Below are 16378 nucleotides of genomic sequence, written 5' to 3'. Positions count from 1 at the left end.
GACCAATTATCACCTCCATTGTTCCATTATGTAACACCTGTAAATTCTTGGGTTTAACGCTAGACTCAAATTTGAACTGGAAGTCACATATACAAACTCTATGTCAAAAACTTGGAAGTGCTGCATACGCATTGACGAAACTGCGTCCTCTTGTTTCCAATGTGGTTCATAATCACAAAACACTAAAATCCGTTGCCCACCGTACCGAACTTGCAACTAGAAATCCGCAGGTAATAGGTCCCCGATTCTACGAACATCTACCCACAGACCTGAAAAGTGTTAGAAACGATGAAACGTTTTGTACCTGACTAAAAAACCTTTTATTGGATATTGAATTGTACAGTGTCGATGAGTTTCTTTTGAAACAAGTTTAATTTTATTTTATTCGACTAAGCAGTAGTTATACTACTTTATTTTATATTCATTATTATTATTATTATTATTTTATTACTGACGATCATAGTTATCCCTTGACATTGTATTTCCAATTGCAATATTGTGACATTGATAACATGAAATAAACGATTCTATTCTATTCTATTCTATTCTATTTATTCCTAAGTGCCCTATATGCAGTTCATTCAGTACTTCACATCGGCTATTTAAGGGAATAACGATCTTACAACCGCACACTAGACATGATTTTTCCACCGACAACTCGGTTCTACACATAAAGTACGGTTTCAATTTATTATCAACTTTATGTTGTGGCCAACCGTCTGGTACATATTTGCAAACTGTCGAAAGTCTAATATCTGTTTGCGTTTCCCTGCCAACATCTTCTATATTCATAAATCGTTCATTACTATTGTAAACAAAGTTAACGTGAGTTGCCCTATCCTTGCCTATTCCTGTTGATGTAGAACTTCTTTGCCGATTACAGAGCGACTAAGATAGTCCGCTGCGTTATGAATGCTACATATTCAATAGTAAAATTGTACGAAGCTAAAAAAATTGCGCAACGTTGTAAACGGTTGGCGGTTATTTCTGGTATACCTTTGTCTGGTTTGAAAATCGACAACAGTGGTTTGTGATCCGTTTTTAGGATAAAAGGTTCTGAACGTCCGTAAAGACATTGGTGAAATTTTCGTACACCGAATATAATAGCAGTGGCCTCTTTTCGGATCTGACTATACCTTTGTTCCGACTTAGATAGCGAGGGTGACGCATACGAAACCGGTCGCTCCACACCGTCCGCACCTATCTGCGATAATATTGCGCCCACCCCGCTGGGAGACGCATCTACTGTCAACAACATTTTTTTACGAAATGCCTATAGTAGTTCACCATTCCTAGAAACGATTTTAATTCTGTGATATTGGTTGGCGTTTTAGCTTTGACAATAGCGTGACTTTATCGTGACTTTTGTGCAAGCCTTGACAATCTATCTTGAAACCCAAATAGAAATTGAAGAGGTCGGTCAGAGTGATTGGAAGATACACGTGCTCTTTTTTTTGCTAAAGATTTTGTCGACCCTTTTCTTACTCTCTGAACTGCGAATTTGTTTATTTCTGTAGATTTCCCATATCTGTGCGTGCCGTTTATTGTGTTGTGTGTGTTTTGCGTGGTGAAGGTAAATTATATGTAGTTTTATGTCTGATTTGGAGGTTGAAGGAGGCGGTACTGACCCTCCGGATATATCCGGGGAGTCGGGGCCGCTGCCGCCATCCCCCGACCTTTTTACGTCGATTACTCCTACAATATCTGGTAGTAAACGGAAAAGCTGTATAGCAGAAACTGATAACAGTACCCCAAAAAAAACTCGTTACTGAATTTGTAACCCCATCGGCATCTATACAAACCATTTATACGCACCCCAATGCCGAGGAAAAGAAAATTTATTCTACTAATGATAAAGGTCCATTTGTAGTTCAAGTCTCACGTTTGGAGTCTGCCCCAGATAGTGGTTTAACACTGAGACCTGTCAAGTTTGGCCAATTTCTATTCAAAAATAAAATTAAAAATATTATAAATGGCAGCCTGAAGGCTGTTGGTCGCAATAGGCTGTCAATGCAATTTGCTTCAGCACATGAAGCAAACAATTTTGTACAAAATCCAATCCTCGGTCAGGCGGACTACAAGGCTATCATCCCCACCCACATAATTACCCGCATGGGAGTAATCAGAGGTATACCAAATGACCTCACAATGGACGAACTAGTAGAGAGCCTAGTCTTACCTTCAGGAACTGGCGATATCATTAAAGCCCGCCGTCTAAATAGAAAGGTGTCACACAATGATACTACTGAGTGGATCCCCACTCAATCAGTCGTAGTCACTTTCTCTGGCCAGTCCTTGCCACAGCATGTTTACTTGTTTTACTCCTCTCTCCCTGTGGAAAGCTATCTCCTCCCCACCATCCAATGCTTGAAATGCTGCCGCTTTGGCCACGTCAAAGCTCAATGTCGGTCCAAACCTCGGTGCTATAAATGTGCCCAACCCCACTCTGGGGAAACATGTAGTGTAACCACCCCAACATGTTTGTACTGTTCAGCTTTGCACCAATCTAACGACAAAAACTGCCCCGAACTATCAAGGCAAAAGTCAATAAAGCTTGTGATGTCACAAGAAAAAGTCTCTTACTTAGAAGCCTCTGTTCGCTTCCCGGCCGTCAGACGGTCTTTCGCCGACGTTGCATCTACATCCACACATATACCATCTGACCCATTGTCCTTTCCACAACCCTCCCGTCCAGCCACCACTTCATATAGAAAAACCGTAACAACAAACCAGAAACCAAAGCCACCCCGCCAAACCTCAGGCTATGACAACCAAACCCACATGGAATTAATCGCAACTCCCTCTTCCTCTGTACCTAACGGCTCCGCCTTATTAAATAGGTCTAATACACCAGATAATGACAACTTCCTCGATTTACTACTTTCTACACTTTTAAATATCTTATCCCGTTTTGATGACACTGATTTACCGTCCCACGTGCTTAATAAACTTTCCCCTATCGTCAATAAATTTTACAATGGATCTGTACCTTCTGCAGTGGAACTGTCGGAGTGTTAGACCTAAAAAACCTGATCTCATATACCTTATAAATAAATATAAACCCGTTATCATCGTCCTCTTGGAGACGTGGCTGGTTCCGGGATCCTTTTTCCGTATCCCGGGCTATACATGTGTCCGAGAGGATCGTGCAGATGGGTACGCAGGTACTCTAATCTTAATAAAACACTCAATTATTTTCCATAAAATTTCCCTCCCTGACCACAATACTAATGAAATTAATGCTGTTGCAGTCAGGGCTTTTAATATCTCATTCATGTCTGTCTATATTCCCCACCCACATCACTCCCTCATTCCTGAGCTTAATCTATTGTTTTCTAGTATTACCTCCCCTCTCATGATCTTTGGGGACTTTAATAGTCACCACACTGCTTGGGGTTCCTATAAAAATGACACATTCTCCTATCTTTTATTAGACATCTTTGATGAGTTTAATATATGTTTCCTCAACGATGGATCTCCGACACGTAGATCTTTCCCTCTCCAGGATACAAGACGAGCTGTGGACATTACTTTGTGCTCTCCAAGCCTAGTGCCCAGTTCTTCTTGGAGGACTCTGCCATATACTTTCGGAAGTGATCATTTCCCCATACTCGTTTCTGTAACAAGCAGCTGCACTCCATCGAAGCAACACTCTTCTCTATTAAAATTTAACACCTCTAAGGCTGACTGGGACAAGTATGGTCAATGTCTGGATTTAGAGCTACAGTCCCTGCCCAGTGTTGGGGATTTATCTCTTCAAGAAACCTATTCCAGATTTGTAGCATCAATCAATTCTTCCGCAATGGCCTCTATCCCCCTTAAAAACTCACCTCGGAGCCTAATCTCTTCCCCTCCATGGTGGGATCACGAGTGTACTACTATTGTTACTAAACGAAAAGAAGCTGAAATCCAGTATAACAGCTCTATGACCACAAATAACTTTTTACACTACCAGAATGCAGCGGCCCAAGCCAAACGGCTTCTTTCAGAGAAGAAAAAATCCATATAATTTCCATAGTTTGTGATATTTCTTTTTTTCATTCAAGACTTTCCTTAGGGGCTTAGTATGCCATACAGGGCAGGATTCCGAGGATCTGATAATTTTTCGAGGAACAAATTTCGCAATAACATTTCTTAAGATTTCATAAAATTTTGATACACATTCATCTAAGTTTAAAGTTTCAAATAATTTAAGCCAGTTTATATTTTTCAGTTCATTGTTAAGGCAGTCGAAATCTGCTGCATGAAAATTATAACTGTAGGTAGGAAATGAATTCAAAGTTTTAAAATTATCAATATTCAAACAAATTTCAATTGACTTATGGTGGGCATCTTCCTGGGTTAAGGGTTGAGAGCAACTCATGACTTTACAAGTAATATTACTCATCACTAGGTCCAAGATTCGATTATTGACATTATACGCACCATTAAACTGTTGCAAATTAGTGAACGCTAAAAAATCTCTCAATGCTTTTACAGCAAAGTCTCCACCTTTTTGCAACAATTTACTGAAGGTAGGAGTCCCCTGCCACACCGCTTCAGAAACATTAAAATCGCCTACAATCAAAAATATGTCATTTGGTCGATCATTAAATATATCACTCGCACAATTAAAAAAACCTTCCAGCGCGTCACGGTACCCCGGCCCGTGCGGTATATAAATGCAGGCGATATTTAGGTATTTATTATCTATATTTAAAGGTATAGATAACCAAACGCAGTCGGAAGCGGCGCGCGGTGGGGTAGGCCAGTTACGACGCAACGGCATCAATTTAGTGCGCACTGCCACCATCACTCCGCCGCCACGCGTCGCACCGCTCTCCTCATGCGAGCGGTCACAGCGAAACACTACATACCTGCTATCAAAATATTCTCTGTCATAGAAATCGGGTGTCAACCAGCTTTCGGTCACACATATAAAATCGTAGTCAGTCGCAGCTATTTGGGATAGAAAATTATGAGATTTCGTACGTAAGCCCCTTACATTCTGATAGTAACCTAACAGAAGTTTAGCTTCCGGATACATTGCGATTAATTATTATAAACACATATTTATTTTTCGCCATTTGATTATGACATATAATATAGTAATTAGGATTGATTAAATTAAAATATGGGATGTTATTAAGTATAATTGAATATAAATATTTTGGCGGACGAGAGCTTTGCATACGAATAGACAAAATAGTTCTAACCACATCACTGAACAAAAAATCACAAATACAGTATAAACACATCACAGCAAAGTAACTCATGAATTTATCAGCCACGGTAGAAAACCTAAAATGCGGCTGTTTAACTCTTAAGTATATAAAATTATAGATTAAGAGTCACTTTAACTTTGATATGTCGACATCGTTCTTAATAACAATGACCTTTGATCTTTCGTTTTTACGTATCAATATTTTACAATCTCTAACCCATAAATAAGAATAGCCTAAATCAGTTTTGATCTGTCTGGCACGTTTTAATAATTGTTTATTTTGAGGGGTGAGATGATCAGATACATACAGATTTAGCGAGGGACCCGAGAGACCAACATCAGCAGTAGTTAGGCCACGTCGCGAGCGCACCGCTGCGAGAAATGCATCCTTACACAGCCGTCGAGTAAATTTTACAATAATGGCCGGCGGACGCGGATTGCTTGTTTCCCCAGACACACCCGCCTCGAACCTTCGCACACGCGTGACACCATCGATGTCACGGTCGTCCAGTGAGTGCCCAATCTTAATTGAAATGGCCCGTAATATACCCATGAGGTTTTCACCAGCAGTAGTAGGTATCCCGGATATTTCGATATTGTTCATCCTACCTAATTGATCCCGCTGCTGTAACTCGTTTTCCAGAACCGATATTGAACTTTTAGCAGAATCTAAGTCTTGTTTTAGCCTAGGAATCAGAGCAGTCTTGTTTTCGGTGGCTGTTAATCTGTCTTCAATGTTACTAAAGCGCGATTCCATTTCGGCAAATTTTTTGTTTAATTCTTGTATACTGTTAGTTACCTTTTGGATATCACACCTCATGCCGACAAAATCGCTTCTAAATGCTCGTAGTTCTTGTAAGACGTCAGAAATATTTGCATCTGTAATATTCAATGAACCCGTTACTCCATCTACAGCGCTATTAGAGGCACTGTTGGAAGTCAGATTGTCATCGGTCTTGGCCGGGCGCTGCTCGAATATGTTTAATGGCGGTATAGGTGTTCACCGTCATGTTTAAACACTTATAGTGATGGTTGCCTTTACAGGTAGCACAGGTTAATACCTCACCTCTGTTTATCCTACCGTTACAAGCCAAGCAATTCATTGTAATAATAAAATAAGAATAAATATATTTATATGTAATTTGTGATTGCCGAAATGTCTTATTTTACTCCTTCTCTAATATAAGCCTCTGAGCGGTTGAGCGCTGTACGTGACGCGTCTGCGTTATATGCTCTTTGTCGGTTGACGTAGCGAACGGAGTGACCACACAAAGCAAGGGCTCGCACGCAATTATCGCACTTAGGCTACACGCACAGAAGCAGCGGAACGGCGAATTTCACTTGTGGAGCGCGAGCACACAAATCGTTCGCGGGTAGTTTAGGCAACACGACCCTTTGCACTTTTTGTTCAAATCTATTAAAAATACACTCGTTAATGCACTAAAAACTGATTATTTAATGATTTGAATAGTTAAAATCAATTAATTTACAAATTGAATAAAAAAACTTGCAATATTTACACAACAAAATAATAATTTTCGAGGAGCACTTAAAAAGACTACTGTGTCAGAATACCGTAGCGGCAAAGATTCATGTTGGCTCGATGGTTTTGTGAACAAGCTATGCCCTCCATGGGTCCCCAGTCAAGAGGAGGCTTCTGCATTTGCTGCCGCCTTGGCTTCTCCAGATCGTATGAATGACCCATTCTCGTTCTCAGAACTGCTCCTAGTTTTGGACCAACTTAAGGACTCCTCCCCAGGAGTAGATGGAATACCATATTCCTTCTTGAAAAATGCGAGGACTTCTGCTAAGATGACATTTTTAGAAATTATTAACTCCATATTCCTCTCAGGGTATCCTCCGGAGGAATGGAAGACGCATGTGGTTATCCCTATTTTGAAACCAGGCAAAAATGCTACAGACTCTTCCAACTATCGTCCCATTGCGTTATCCTCTACCCTAGCGAAAATCATGGAGCATCTTATTAAAAATCGGTTGGAGTGGCTCTTGGAAAATAGAGATATTTTAGCTAAAAGCCAGTTTGGTTTTAAGAAGGGTAGCGGCACTATGGATAGCATAAGTCTCCTGGTCTCTGATATTCGCCTGGCCTTCTCAAAGAATGAGTCTCTGATTGGTGTTTTCTTGGATATTTCCGCTGCTTATGATAGTGTGATTCTTCCCCTGCTCAGGCAAAAAATGCATCAGCTGAGCATCCCGGTAAGATTGACCAATTTCATTTTTAATCTCTTCTCGTGTAGGACATGCTTGTTTCGTTTCCAAGGAAACTTTGTCGCATCAAGGAACGTCTGGAGGGGCCTTCCGCAAGGATCTGTTCTCAGTCCTTTGCTGTACAATATTTATACGTATGATCTGGAGAGATCAGTGAACAGTTTTTGTAGTATCCTCCAATATGCTGATGATCTGACTATTTATGCCCACGGCTCATCATTGGATGACATCGGTCTCCGTCTGAATACTGCTTTACAGTACTTAGGCGATTGGCTAACTGACCATGGTCTTTCTTTGTCTGCCCCTAAAAGTGGTGTAGTGGTTTTTTCCCGGAAAAAGTTTACCCCACAAGTTCCAGTCAATATCCTAGACCAGCGTATAACAATCTTTGACAATTTCAAATTTCTGGGGCTCATACTAGATTCCAAATTGACGGGCGTCCCTCATTTAAACTTTATTGCCAAAAAGTGTGAGACTAACATTAATATTCTCCGCTCCCTGTCAGGCACTTGGTGGGGTTCCCACCCATTCTGTCAAAAAATATTGTACAATGCCATAATCCGTAGTCACTTTGACTACGGCTCGTTTTTATTGGAACCGTGTCATAAAACTGCCCTCAATTTGTGGGACAAAATCCAATCAAAGTGTCTCCGTCTCATCATTGGAGCCATGAAGTCTACACCAATAAATGCTCTCCAGGTTGAGTGTGTGGAACCCCCTCTCTTTTTAAGAAGGCAGTTTCAAGCTGATAGATTTTTGTACAAGGTGGCGCAACTATCTCCTCACCCTCTTCTGGCCAAGCTTCACGAACTGTCTGATCTAACTAGATCTTCTAAATATTGGCAAATCAAAGATATACCCTGCATTCTTAAAAGTTACCACAAATTTATCAAAATCAATTCTCCCGTTTTCCAATGCGCTAAAAATCCCCTTTTTTCTTGTCTTTATGATGTAATAATATTTAAACCTGAGATAATCTTGGACTTTGGTATTTACAAAGATTCCCCTGCTGCAGACAAACAGTTTAATAAGGCCTTGGCTAAGGACTGGCAGGGCTGGTTGACTATGTATACGGATGCTTCCAAGCTGGCTGCTGATGGTTGTGTCGGTGCGGCTGTATGGATCCCAAAATATGAAATTATTCTGAACTGTAAATGCCCATCTCAGGCATCAATATTCACAGGAGAATCTACTGCCCTACTTGAAGCTCTCAGTTATGTTGAATCTCACAAACTGAACAAAAGTATAATTTTTTCAGACTCAAAAAGCTGTTTACAGGCTATTCTGGCAAACCAATTTGTTAGTAAAAGTAAATTCCATAATATCCTGAAGATCAAGGAGGTCTTGTATCAATGCCATAGTAATAACATTCAGGTTGTATTGGCGTGGATTCCAGGTCATAGCGGGATCCAAGGCAATGAAACCGTAGACATACTGGCGAAAAACGCTATCCAAACAGGTTGCCTTAATCATTATAGGACATATACCTATGACCTCCTGCCTTTAGCTACCAATGATATGTTTTCCTCATGGAGCAATGAGTGGAATAAAATCAAGCTTATCAAGGGCAAGTACTATGCTGATATCCAAATAAGTATCCCCAAAAAACCTTGGTTTTTTAACCTTAAAAGATTCAGTAAATCTGTAACTTCTACGATATGCCGACTTCGCCTTGGTCATGCCTGCACCCCGGTCCATCTGGCAAAACTTAGAATACGGGATAACTCAATTTGTGAATGTGGCCTAGATGAAGGTACCCCAGACCATATATTTTTCAGCTGCCCTTCCAGAACTTGTTCCATCTACGATAGTCTTCCACCGTCCATTCCGCGTCCCGTAAATTTCCAGTTTCTGCTATATGTCTTTTCAAATCCTCTACTGAAATTAATTACTGATTTTATTAGTATTAACAAACTTAAATTATAACACTATTTATTTTTATTTTATTTATATCATTAATGGTGATGGTACCTATATTGTGTCGTGTTGTATTGTTTCAGAATTGGAATAGACTAAAGAGCAGCGTTAAATGTTTAAACATTGGAAAATAAATAAAAGTGTAACTCCCATGACTGACTAGACATTGGCAAAATTCTAAAAGAGAAGCCATCCTTCTTTTTAAAAATAGAATAGAATAGAAACCCAAATAAGATACAGATTCCTGGAATAGCGTGCACTTATTTATCTGTAAAACCAATCCGGCTCGTTCCAACCTCATAAATACATTATGCAACCTTTTCAGGTGTTCTTCCGCGTTCCGCGAACCGATTACTAGAATGTCATCTTGAAACACTAACACACCGTCGATTCCTGAAAGAATTGGCTCGAAATATGGCCGCGGAGCTGGACAACCCGAATACTAACCTTGTGAACTTGAATAGCCCTTTATGTGTATTAATGCCTGTTAGCATTTGCGATTCCTCAGTCATTGAAACTAACTGGTAATATGCGTTTTTTATTTTTTTTGATGGGGGGAAATCTTTATGGATACCCCTGAGCCCAGGGAGACTCAGGGGTTATGTGGGGACTCTCCCTCCGGATTGGAGGGCCTACCCCACTAAAACCCCCCGGGTTTCCCTCTCGCCGGTTGAGTCGGCGCCGTGGGATCGGTGAACATTCACCACGACGCCGCCCGGCCGCCCTAGCTTGCGCCAGGGCTCCCGGGCGCCAACGGAGGGGCGAGTCGGTTGTCGTCCGACCCGCCCCCCAGACGAGTGAGGCCGTGCAATGCAGGCTCCGGAGTCCCTGTCCAGAGCCCGCTGGCCTCACTAGGGGATCAGGCGAGCAGCGAACTGCCTTCGCCTTCTCCCCGTACGTCTGCGCCGAAGCGGGTGCGCGTCTGCCGCGTCCTCGCGCACCCGCTCCGCGGCCTCCACTTGCGACATAACCTCTGCGCAAAAGGAAGCCACCGCCTCCCAGGACTCCTCGCTATCGAGCATGGCGGCAACCACGCTCGGCAGCGAGAGGTCCTACTGGTAATATGCCTGCGACAAGTCCAGTTTTGAAAACTTTTGTCCGCCGTGTAGTTTAGCAAATGACTCCTCGATTTTGGGCAGGGGGGTACTTATCAATAACCAGTTGTTAGTTTAACGGAATAGTCAGCATATAAACGTATATCGCAGTTACTTTTTAACACGGGTACTATAGGGCTAGCATAGTCTGAGCTACCAACGGATTCTAAAATACCTATTTTTACCAATCTATTCAACTGCTTTCAACTTTTTCTTTTAATGCAAACGGCACCTGGCGTGCTTTAAAAAAGTCGCTTTTTGAATTTGGCTTGACATATAAATTGATTTTTTTATAACAGCCTAATTCACTCGAAAACAACTTAGTATACTTAATCGTCATTTGCTCCATATAGTCTGTGAAATTGTTAATCGCTGCAATTTGTAAATTAAATTTAGAAATAAAGTCCCTGGCTCGGGCCACTACTCTTGACAACATACAGCTGTATATCTTCAGTTTTAGCCCCGTAGGTGAAAGGCAAAGTGAGGGTGCTTTATGGCACAATGTTGCCACCATTGTAACTTAGCAATAGTATGTTGCTCGGCATTAACTTCATTGATTTATAATCAGCACAGAGTACTAAAGAAACCGACTTCAAAAGTACGTGGAATGAAACTTAGCAAATAGTACGTCTATTTGCTAAGTTTTATTGAAATATCCGCTAGTTCGCCACTATGCAGGACTTGACACTGGAGATAATAAAAATCGGTTCTCACTACTCAAAGTATATTGAGAGAAAAACGCCTTGAATTGGAGAAATAGCAAAATCAACCATTAAAGTAATGGCTCCTAAATTAAAGTTAGGCGCTATTTATAAAAATGAATCTTCATGCGTAAGCAGTCGCCCTTCGAGGTGGATGATTTTCTTCAAAATGAAATGGGACCACTATGGAAGTACCCCCTTTCCAACAAAAAAAGAATCATGAAAATCGGTTCTCAAATACCGAAGTTATCGCGTAACATACATACAAAAAAAAAAAGAACGTACAGTCGAATTGAGAACCTCCTCCTTTTTTGAAGTCGGTTAAAAATACAAAATGAATATTTTCTCTGGAATTATCGTTACCGCCGAGCCAGTATCTAATTCAAAATTGATTTTAACTTTATTCACTAGTACAGATTCTCGCATCGGCTCACCACTAGTGGACGAAATGTTACAAATAACGTTACGCTTACCGTCATCGCCAACTTCACCCACCTCAACCTCTATAAAGTGTTGCCGCACTTTATTCCGTGTACACACGCGACGCAAATGTCCACGTTCAACGCATCTGTTGCACTGGTACTTCTTGAATTTGCACGAGTCTGCCCGATGGCAGAGAACAAATAAGTAACGAGAACGGACACTCTCCGCCCCTCCCTAGCTTTAGATACCGCACCACGCACCGCACATTGACGGTCACATTGACTGAACGAGAACAAGGCTGTCGGCGAGCCGTTTTCGCGCCAAGACGGCTTTGATATTTGAATAGTTTTCATTTATTAATTACGAAATTTGTAGGTTATTAAATAACATCATTTTACGTTACTATTTATAATGGTCGTGAATTGTGCTGTGTACGGCTGTTTATAATCATCTAAACGGGCAAAGAGAGGAGTTTCTTTCGTTTTGTGAAAGATGAAACGAAGTAAGTAAAAAACTTATGATTTATATGATTCTATAATAGAATTATAGATTACAGATCTGCGTTAGAATTTTCGCTATATTGCCGCTCTGATCACGTAACCTAATAAGTACGAGCTAGTGGCAGGGTACACATTTGCGCGTGTGCAGATAGCGCCTTGGCGTATGTAGTAGTAGTAGGTAAATAATTTTCGAACGTTGTATGGAGTGTCCGGGATGTGCCGATGGCCAACATAACCGCATACGTAACATGCGCCCGCGGCATCTTGCGGCCGGACCGGCTCGAAGCTCGCGCTACCCGCGCTGCCCGCGCGTTTGGCGCGGTGCAGCTGATTCCACCGCCAACTCGTAAACCGGCACTTCAACGCGTAGTACGGATATATATATATATATAGCTGAATAGCTTGAGCGGTGTCTAACGCTTTGCTCAGCGTTAGCTCTGCCAAGCCCATCGTAAACAGCTTGCCCCGTTCGGGTCCTTGTCGCATTCCAAGGACGGTCCCTCAAGAGTTCGTTAAGCCCGGTCGCCGGGAAGGCGCAGTCTGCTGCGAGCCCGCGCACGCTAGCTGCCCACGCTGACAACTCCTCCGACGGCCGTTGAGTCGATGTATAAAAACGATTTCGTTCCGCAAATCCGCATTTAGCGTCCTTAAGGTGATCGTCCAATAACTTTATTAACTCATCATACTCCAAGGTATTAATTTTATTTGGAAGAGCTAGGTCCCTAATTAATTTAAATGTGGTTTCCGTTAAACCGCTTAATAACACTGAACGCTGTTTCACTTTAGTTTTACCCTCCGTTTCTAAATCGTTGGCTAAAAACCATTGCTCTAGGCGCTATTTATACACATACCAGTCTTGCGTTTCATGGAAGCTACACAAGGAACCGACTGACACTTTCGCCATGTGTTACAATTTCACGCGCTTCAGTTCGACCTGTCGCCACTGTTAGAGGGGTTACACTGAGATCCGGGGGGTTACACCAAACGAAACACGTCTTTACCGATTGCAGTTTATTATCGTCTACCAACTTCCGAATGGTTCGTGTGGAACGCAGTGCACACGCAACAACTTCACTTAATATCTACACTGTATTAACTATTATGTCGCTGTATATGTTGCATTACAGATGTCGACCACAAGCAAGTGCAAGTGCCGTTTGCGAGCACTAATTATATGCAAAATACATGCATGCACCATGTATGTCTTCTTCTTTTAAATGTTATGGCTCAATCGAAATAATCAATGATTTTGCCAATGTCAAGCAAAAATAAGTATGTACGGTGGTTTAATATTATTATAAAAATTATACAAAAAAAATGGCGATTTCGCCAATGTCCTGTGAGAATATCGCATTCTTCTTCTTCTTTGTTTTGCTCAATGGCGGTTCCTTCTTTTTAAGATTTCGCCAGTGTCGAGTTTTCCGCTTAGTAGAATGTAAGGGTTACAAATCATTCTGAATTTGATTTGTTTTGTTCAAGCATAGACACAGGCAAGAAATGACCAAACGTCACTTTGACACATCACGAGATTGGCGACTTATTGGCTTTGGCGATAAATACCATACACTATGGTATTCGCTCTGGACCTTTTGGAGGGAAAAGTGTAGTTTTTATTTTGACTTTCAATTATTTTGTGAAATCTAGTTTAAAGTGGAATAGGATAGTGCTATTGTGCCTTAATCGAAGATTAAAACGCGAAATTATACGAATCTCGAACTAAAATACCCGTATCGGCCCGTTTTAAGGAATCCCGAGTCAATCCAAGCACGCCGCCTCAAATTGCCTATCCTCTTTGTGGCGGCCATATTTACAGAGACATAATTAAACTTCATGTTTAGGCTGATGGCTTTGCCAAAGCCTTAATAAATTTAAAAAAAAAAACCATACACTATGGAAATTATTTTTTTCCATCCTCTATATGATGAATACACTGGTTTGTTCGTTTAATTGCCTATTATTATTAGCTTTTGTTTTTCTTTTAAATTTTGTGACGATATTCTTTGTTTTCACTTAAAATTTCTTTTTGGCTTGCTAAGCACTTATGTTGTTTCATGTTGGCGGAAATTCGTAAATGGCATTGGATTTCTCGTATTATTTGTCCGTGAATTTTCCTAAAATGTATAAATGAATAATATGGTATGGTGCGTACGACTATAGACCGAGATGACCGACTGTGAGTTGGCTGTAGTTCAAATATTTATTTCAAACTTTTCAGAAGAATATCCAACGTTATTTTCGAACTATTTTTGTGTTACGGCAAGTCGAGGTATATAACAATAATCCAACCGCAGAGCCAGTATTTGCCAAAAGTGAGAGCATTAACATGGTAATCCCGGCTATATTTGGATCACAGCCAACTGATTCAATCTGTATGTAAACTACGTCTAAAATATTGTGTTGCGGTGTAGTACTTCATTACTATATCCACCAGGTTTTGGGCCATTGTACACCGCCGTGGCCCGATGCATTGAGATAAATGGCAAAAAGTAAAACCAATCAATACATACAAATTAACTTTCCGGACGAGAAGCGGGAAAAACTGTTTTTAAATTATTTGAAACGGGTATTTGACCACTTGTCATTTTGCCGCATTTTAGTTAAGGGACGGCAGTATAAGAATAAAAATAGAGTGGTTTGCATTAATATTAGACACAACTGGTTGGTGACGTTACCATCTGAGTCTTCTGTAGCCATGGGACCTGTAAAGGGCCCAAAATCGTTGGTTTTGCTGAAAAAACATATATACGTAGTTTGGATCCGGAAAAAATAGTTTCATTTCCTATCTAGAAGAAATGTGAACGCAGACATTCAGTACGTAGAGAGCTTTGCCACTGAAAAGCTCCGTGAATTGTAGAATTTATATGTTACCCTACAATGAAGCTGTGTTTCAAGTTGCAAAGGAGTCAGCCAGACAGGCGCATTTTTGGACCAACGAGTTCTATAATTCTGTATATAGTACTTAGTTGCATAGAGCTGATAAACTCCCTTTAATATTTTATTTATTACTTTATTTTATTTATTGAGACATGCGTTGCAATTCCACTGAAAGAATGTGTTTTGGAACTGCAAACGAACCGCGTTTTCGCACGTTTAACGCACACCCTGCACTAGGGAAAGTGTGTGTTGCGGGCGCCATGGACACACACGCATATAGACAACCACAAATTACACCCAAACTCACGAGAGAAATAAATATAGGCCATGCAAATATTTTATCCGACCCGGGAATCGAACCCGGGACCTCTGTGTGGTAGTCCAGTGTGGTAACCGTTTGGCCACAGAGGCAGTCAATTTTTTCTAGTATTAAAATTGTATTTGTGCTTAAATTATACCAAGTAACAAGTACTAAATAAACAGGCTGTATATTTGAAAGTGAGACATATTCATACATATCATAGTAAATCATGTTACAACTTAATATAGACTAAAATAAAATTGGGATATGGGATAGAACAAAAAATAAATCAACAAATTTGTTTTGGAGTGTATATAGGAATAAAGCTCTCCCCTTTACGCTTGATTTCGAGTGCAATGGGAATACTACCAAGCGAGCGCCTGTGCACCTACTCATTTATGTTATGATGAAAAAGCTGTTATCGAATTCGATTACATTTTAGCTTATGTTAATTTTTTTTTCTTATGAATTATCATCGAAATGTTTTACGTACTAAAAAAGATAATTAAGTTATCATTTAATAAGAATTGAGGTTTTTGGAGTAGTTAAAAATGTGAAAACAAATTATTTACAATGATTGATTTTTTAGTTATTTACGGTTTATTTACGCTTACGTGTTACGGAGCAAGTGTTCAAAATGTCCACCTTTTTCCACAATGCATAGTCTAGCACTTCGTAGTAAATTTTTTTTTAAATTGATCAACACAAACACATTTTATCTCACAGTATAAAATGGTGAGATAATCCTCTCATGCAACAACTTCGACACTGTTCATCTCCTCCGCGTAAACTCCAATTTGGGAACATTTCAATAGCTCGCCTCACACTATCACCACTTATTGCGTAAAGTCGCACCATCTCAGTCAATTCGACGTTACACTAAATATCCATTTTGCAGGCGAGGGGTACGTTCGCCGCCGGCGCAGTGTTCGGGCGAGCGGAAGTACAAATAATTTACGTGTCTTCGCTAGGCCAAGGTGGCGCGTACACTGTCTCTGCAAACAGTGCCGACTTGTGCTTTGTTTTTCGCCGCCGTGCCGCCGCGCCTCTCGCCGCTGCGTCCGTCGGAGCAATAATAGTGGTGTGCATAGATTTCTAAGTAATGTTGTTCACAAGTAGTAGTCGATAAAAAAAAT

General features: G+C 40.7%; 1 protein-coding gene across 3 annotated transcripts; it reads left to right on the top strand.

Annotated features, from left to right (window-relative positions):
* The first annotated feature begins 1470 nt into the window (after positions 1–1470).
* Positions 1471–9798, top strand: LOC113238670. 3 transcript variants are annotated; one of them, XR_003311118.1, is made up of 3 exons: positions 1471–1573; positions 9433–9489; positions 9675–9798. XR_003311118.1 is itself a non-coding variant. In XM_026475507.1 (2 exons), exons 1-2 carry the CDS (start codon positions 8498–8500, stop codon positions 9441–9443), a joined length of 699 nt encoding a protein of 232 aa, XP_026331292.1. In that variant the 5' UTR covers positions 8185–8497; the 3' UTR covers positions 9444–9567. The 3 variants fall into 3 exon arrangements, 1 of the variants encoding a protein (XP_026331292.1); XR_003311117.1 differs by lacking the exon at positions 9675–9798 and having other exon boundaries at positions 9433–9547; XM_026475507.1 differs by lacking the exons at positions 1471–1573; positions 9675–9798 and adding an exon at positions 8185–9185 and having other exon boundaries at positions 9433–9567.
* The last annotated feature ends 6580 nt before the right edge of the window (positions 9799–16378 follow it).

Source organism: Hyposmocoma kahamanoa, unplaced genomic scaffold (genome assembly GCF_003589595.1).
Source record: "Hyposmocoma kahamanoa isolate Upper Pololo Valley unplaced genomic scaffold, ASM358959v1 97377, whole genome shotgun sequence".
In the NCBI taxonomy this organism is placed as follows: Eukaryota; Metazoa; Arthropoda; class Insecta; order Lepidoptera; family Cosmopterigidae; genus Hyposmocoma; species Hyposmocoma kahamanoa.
Note: the sequence above shows the minus strand (reverse complement) of the source record. Positions and strands in the feature narration are given on the sequence as shown.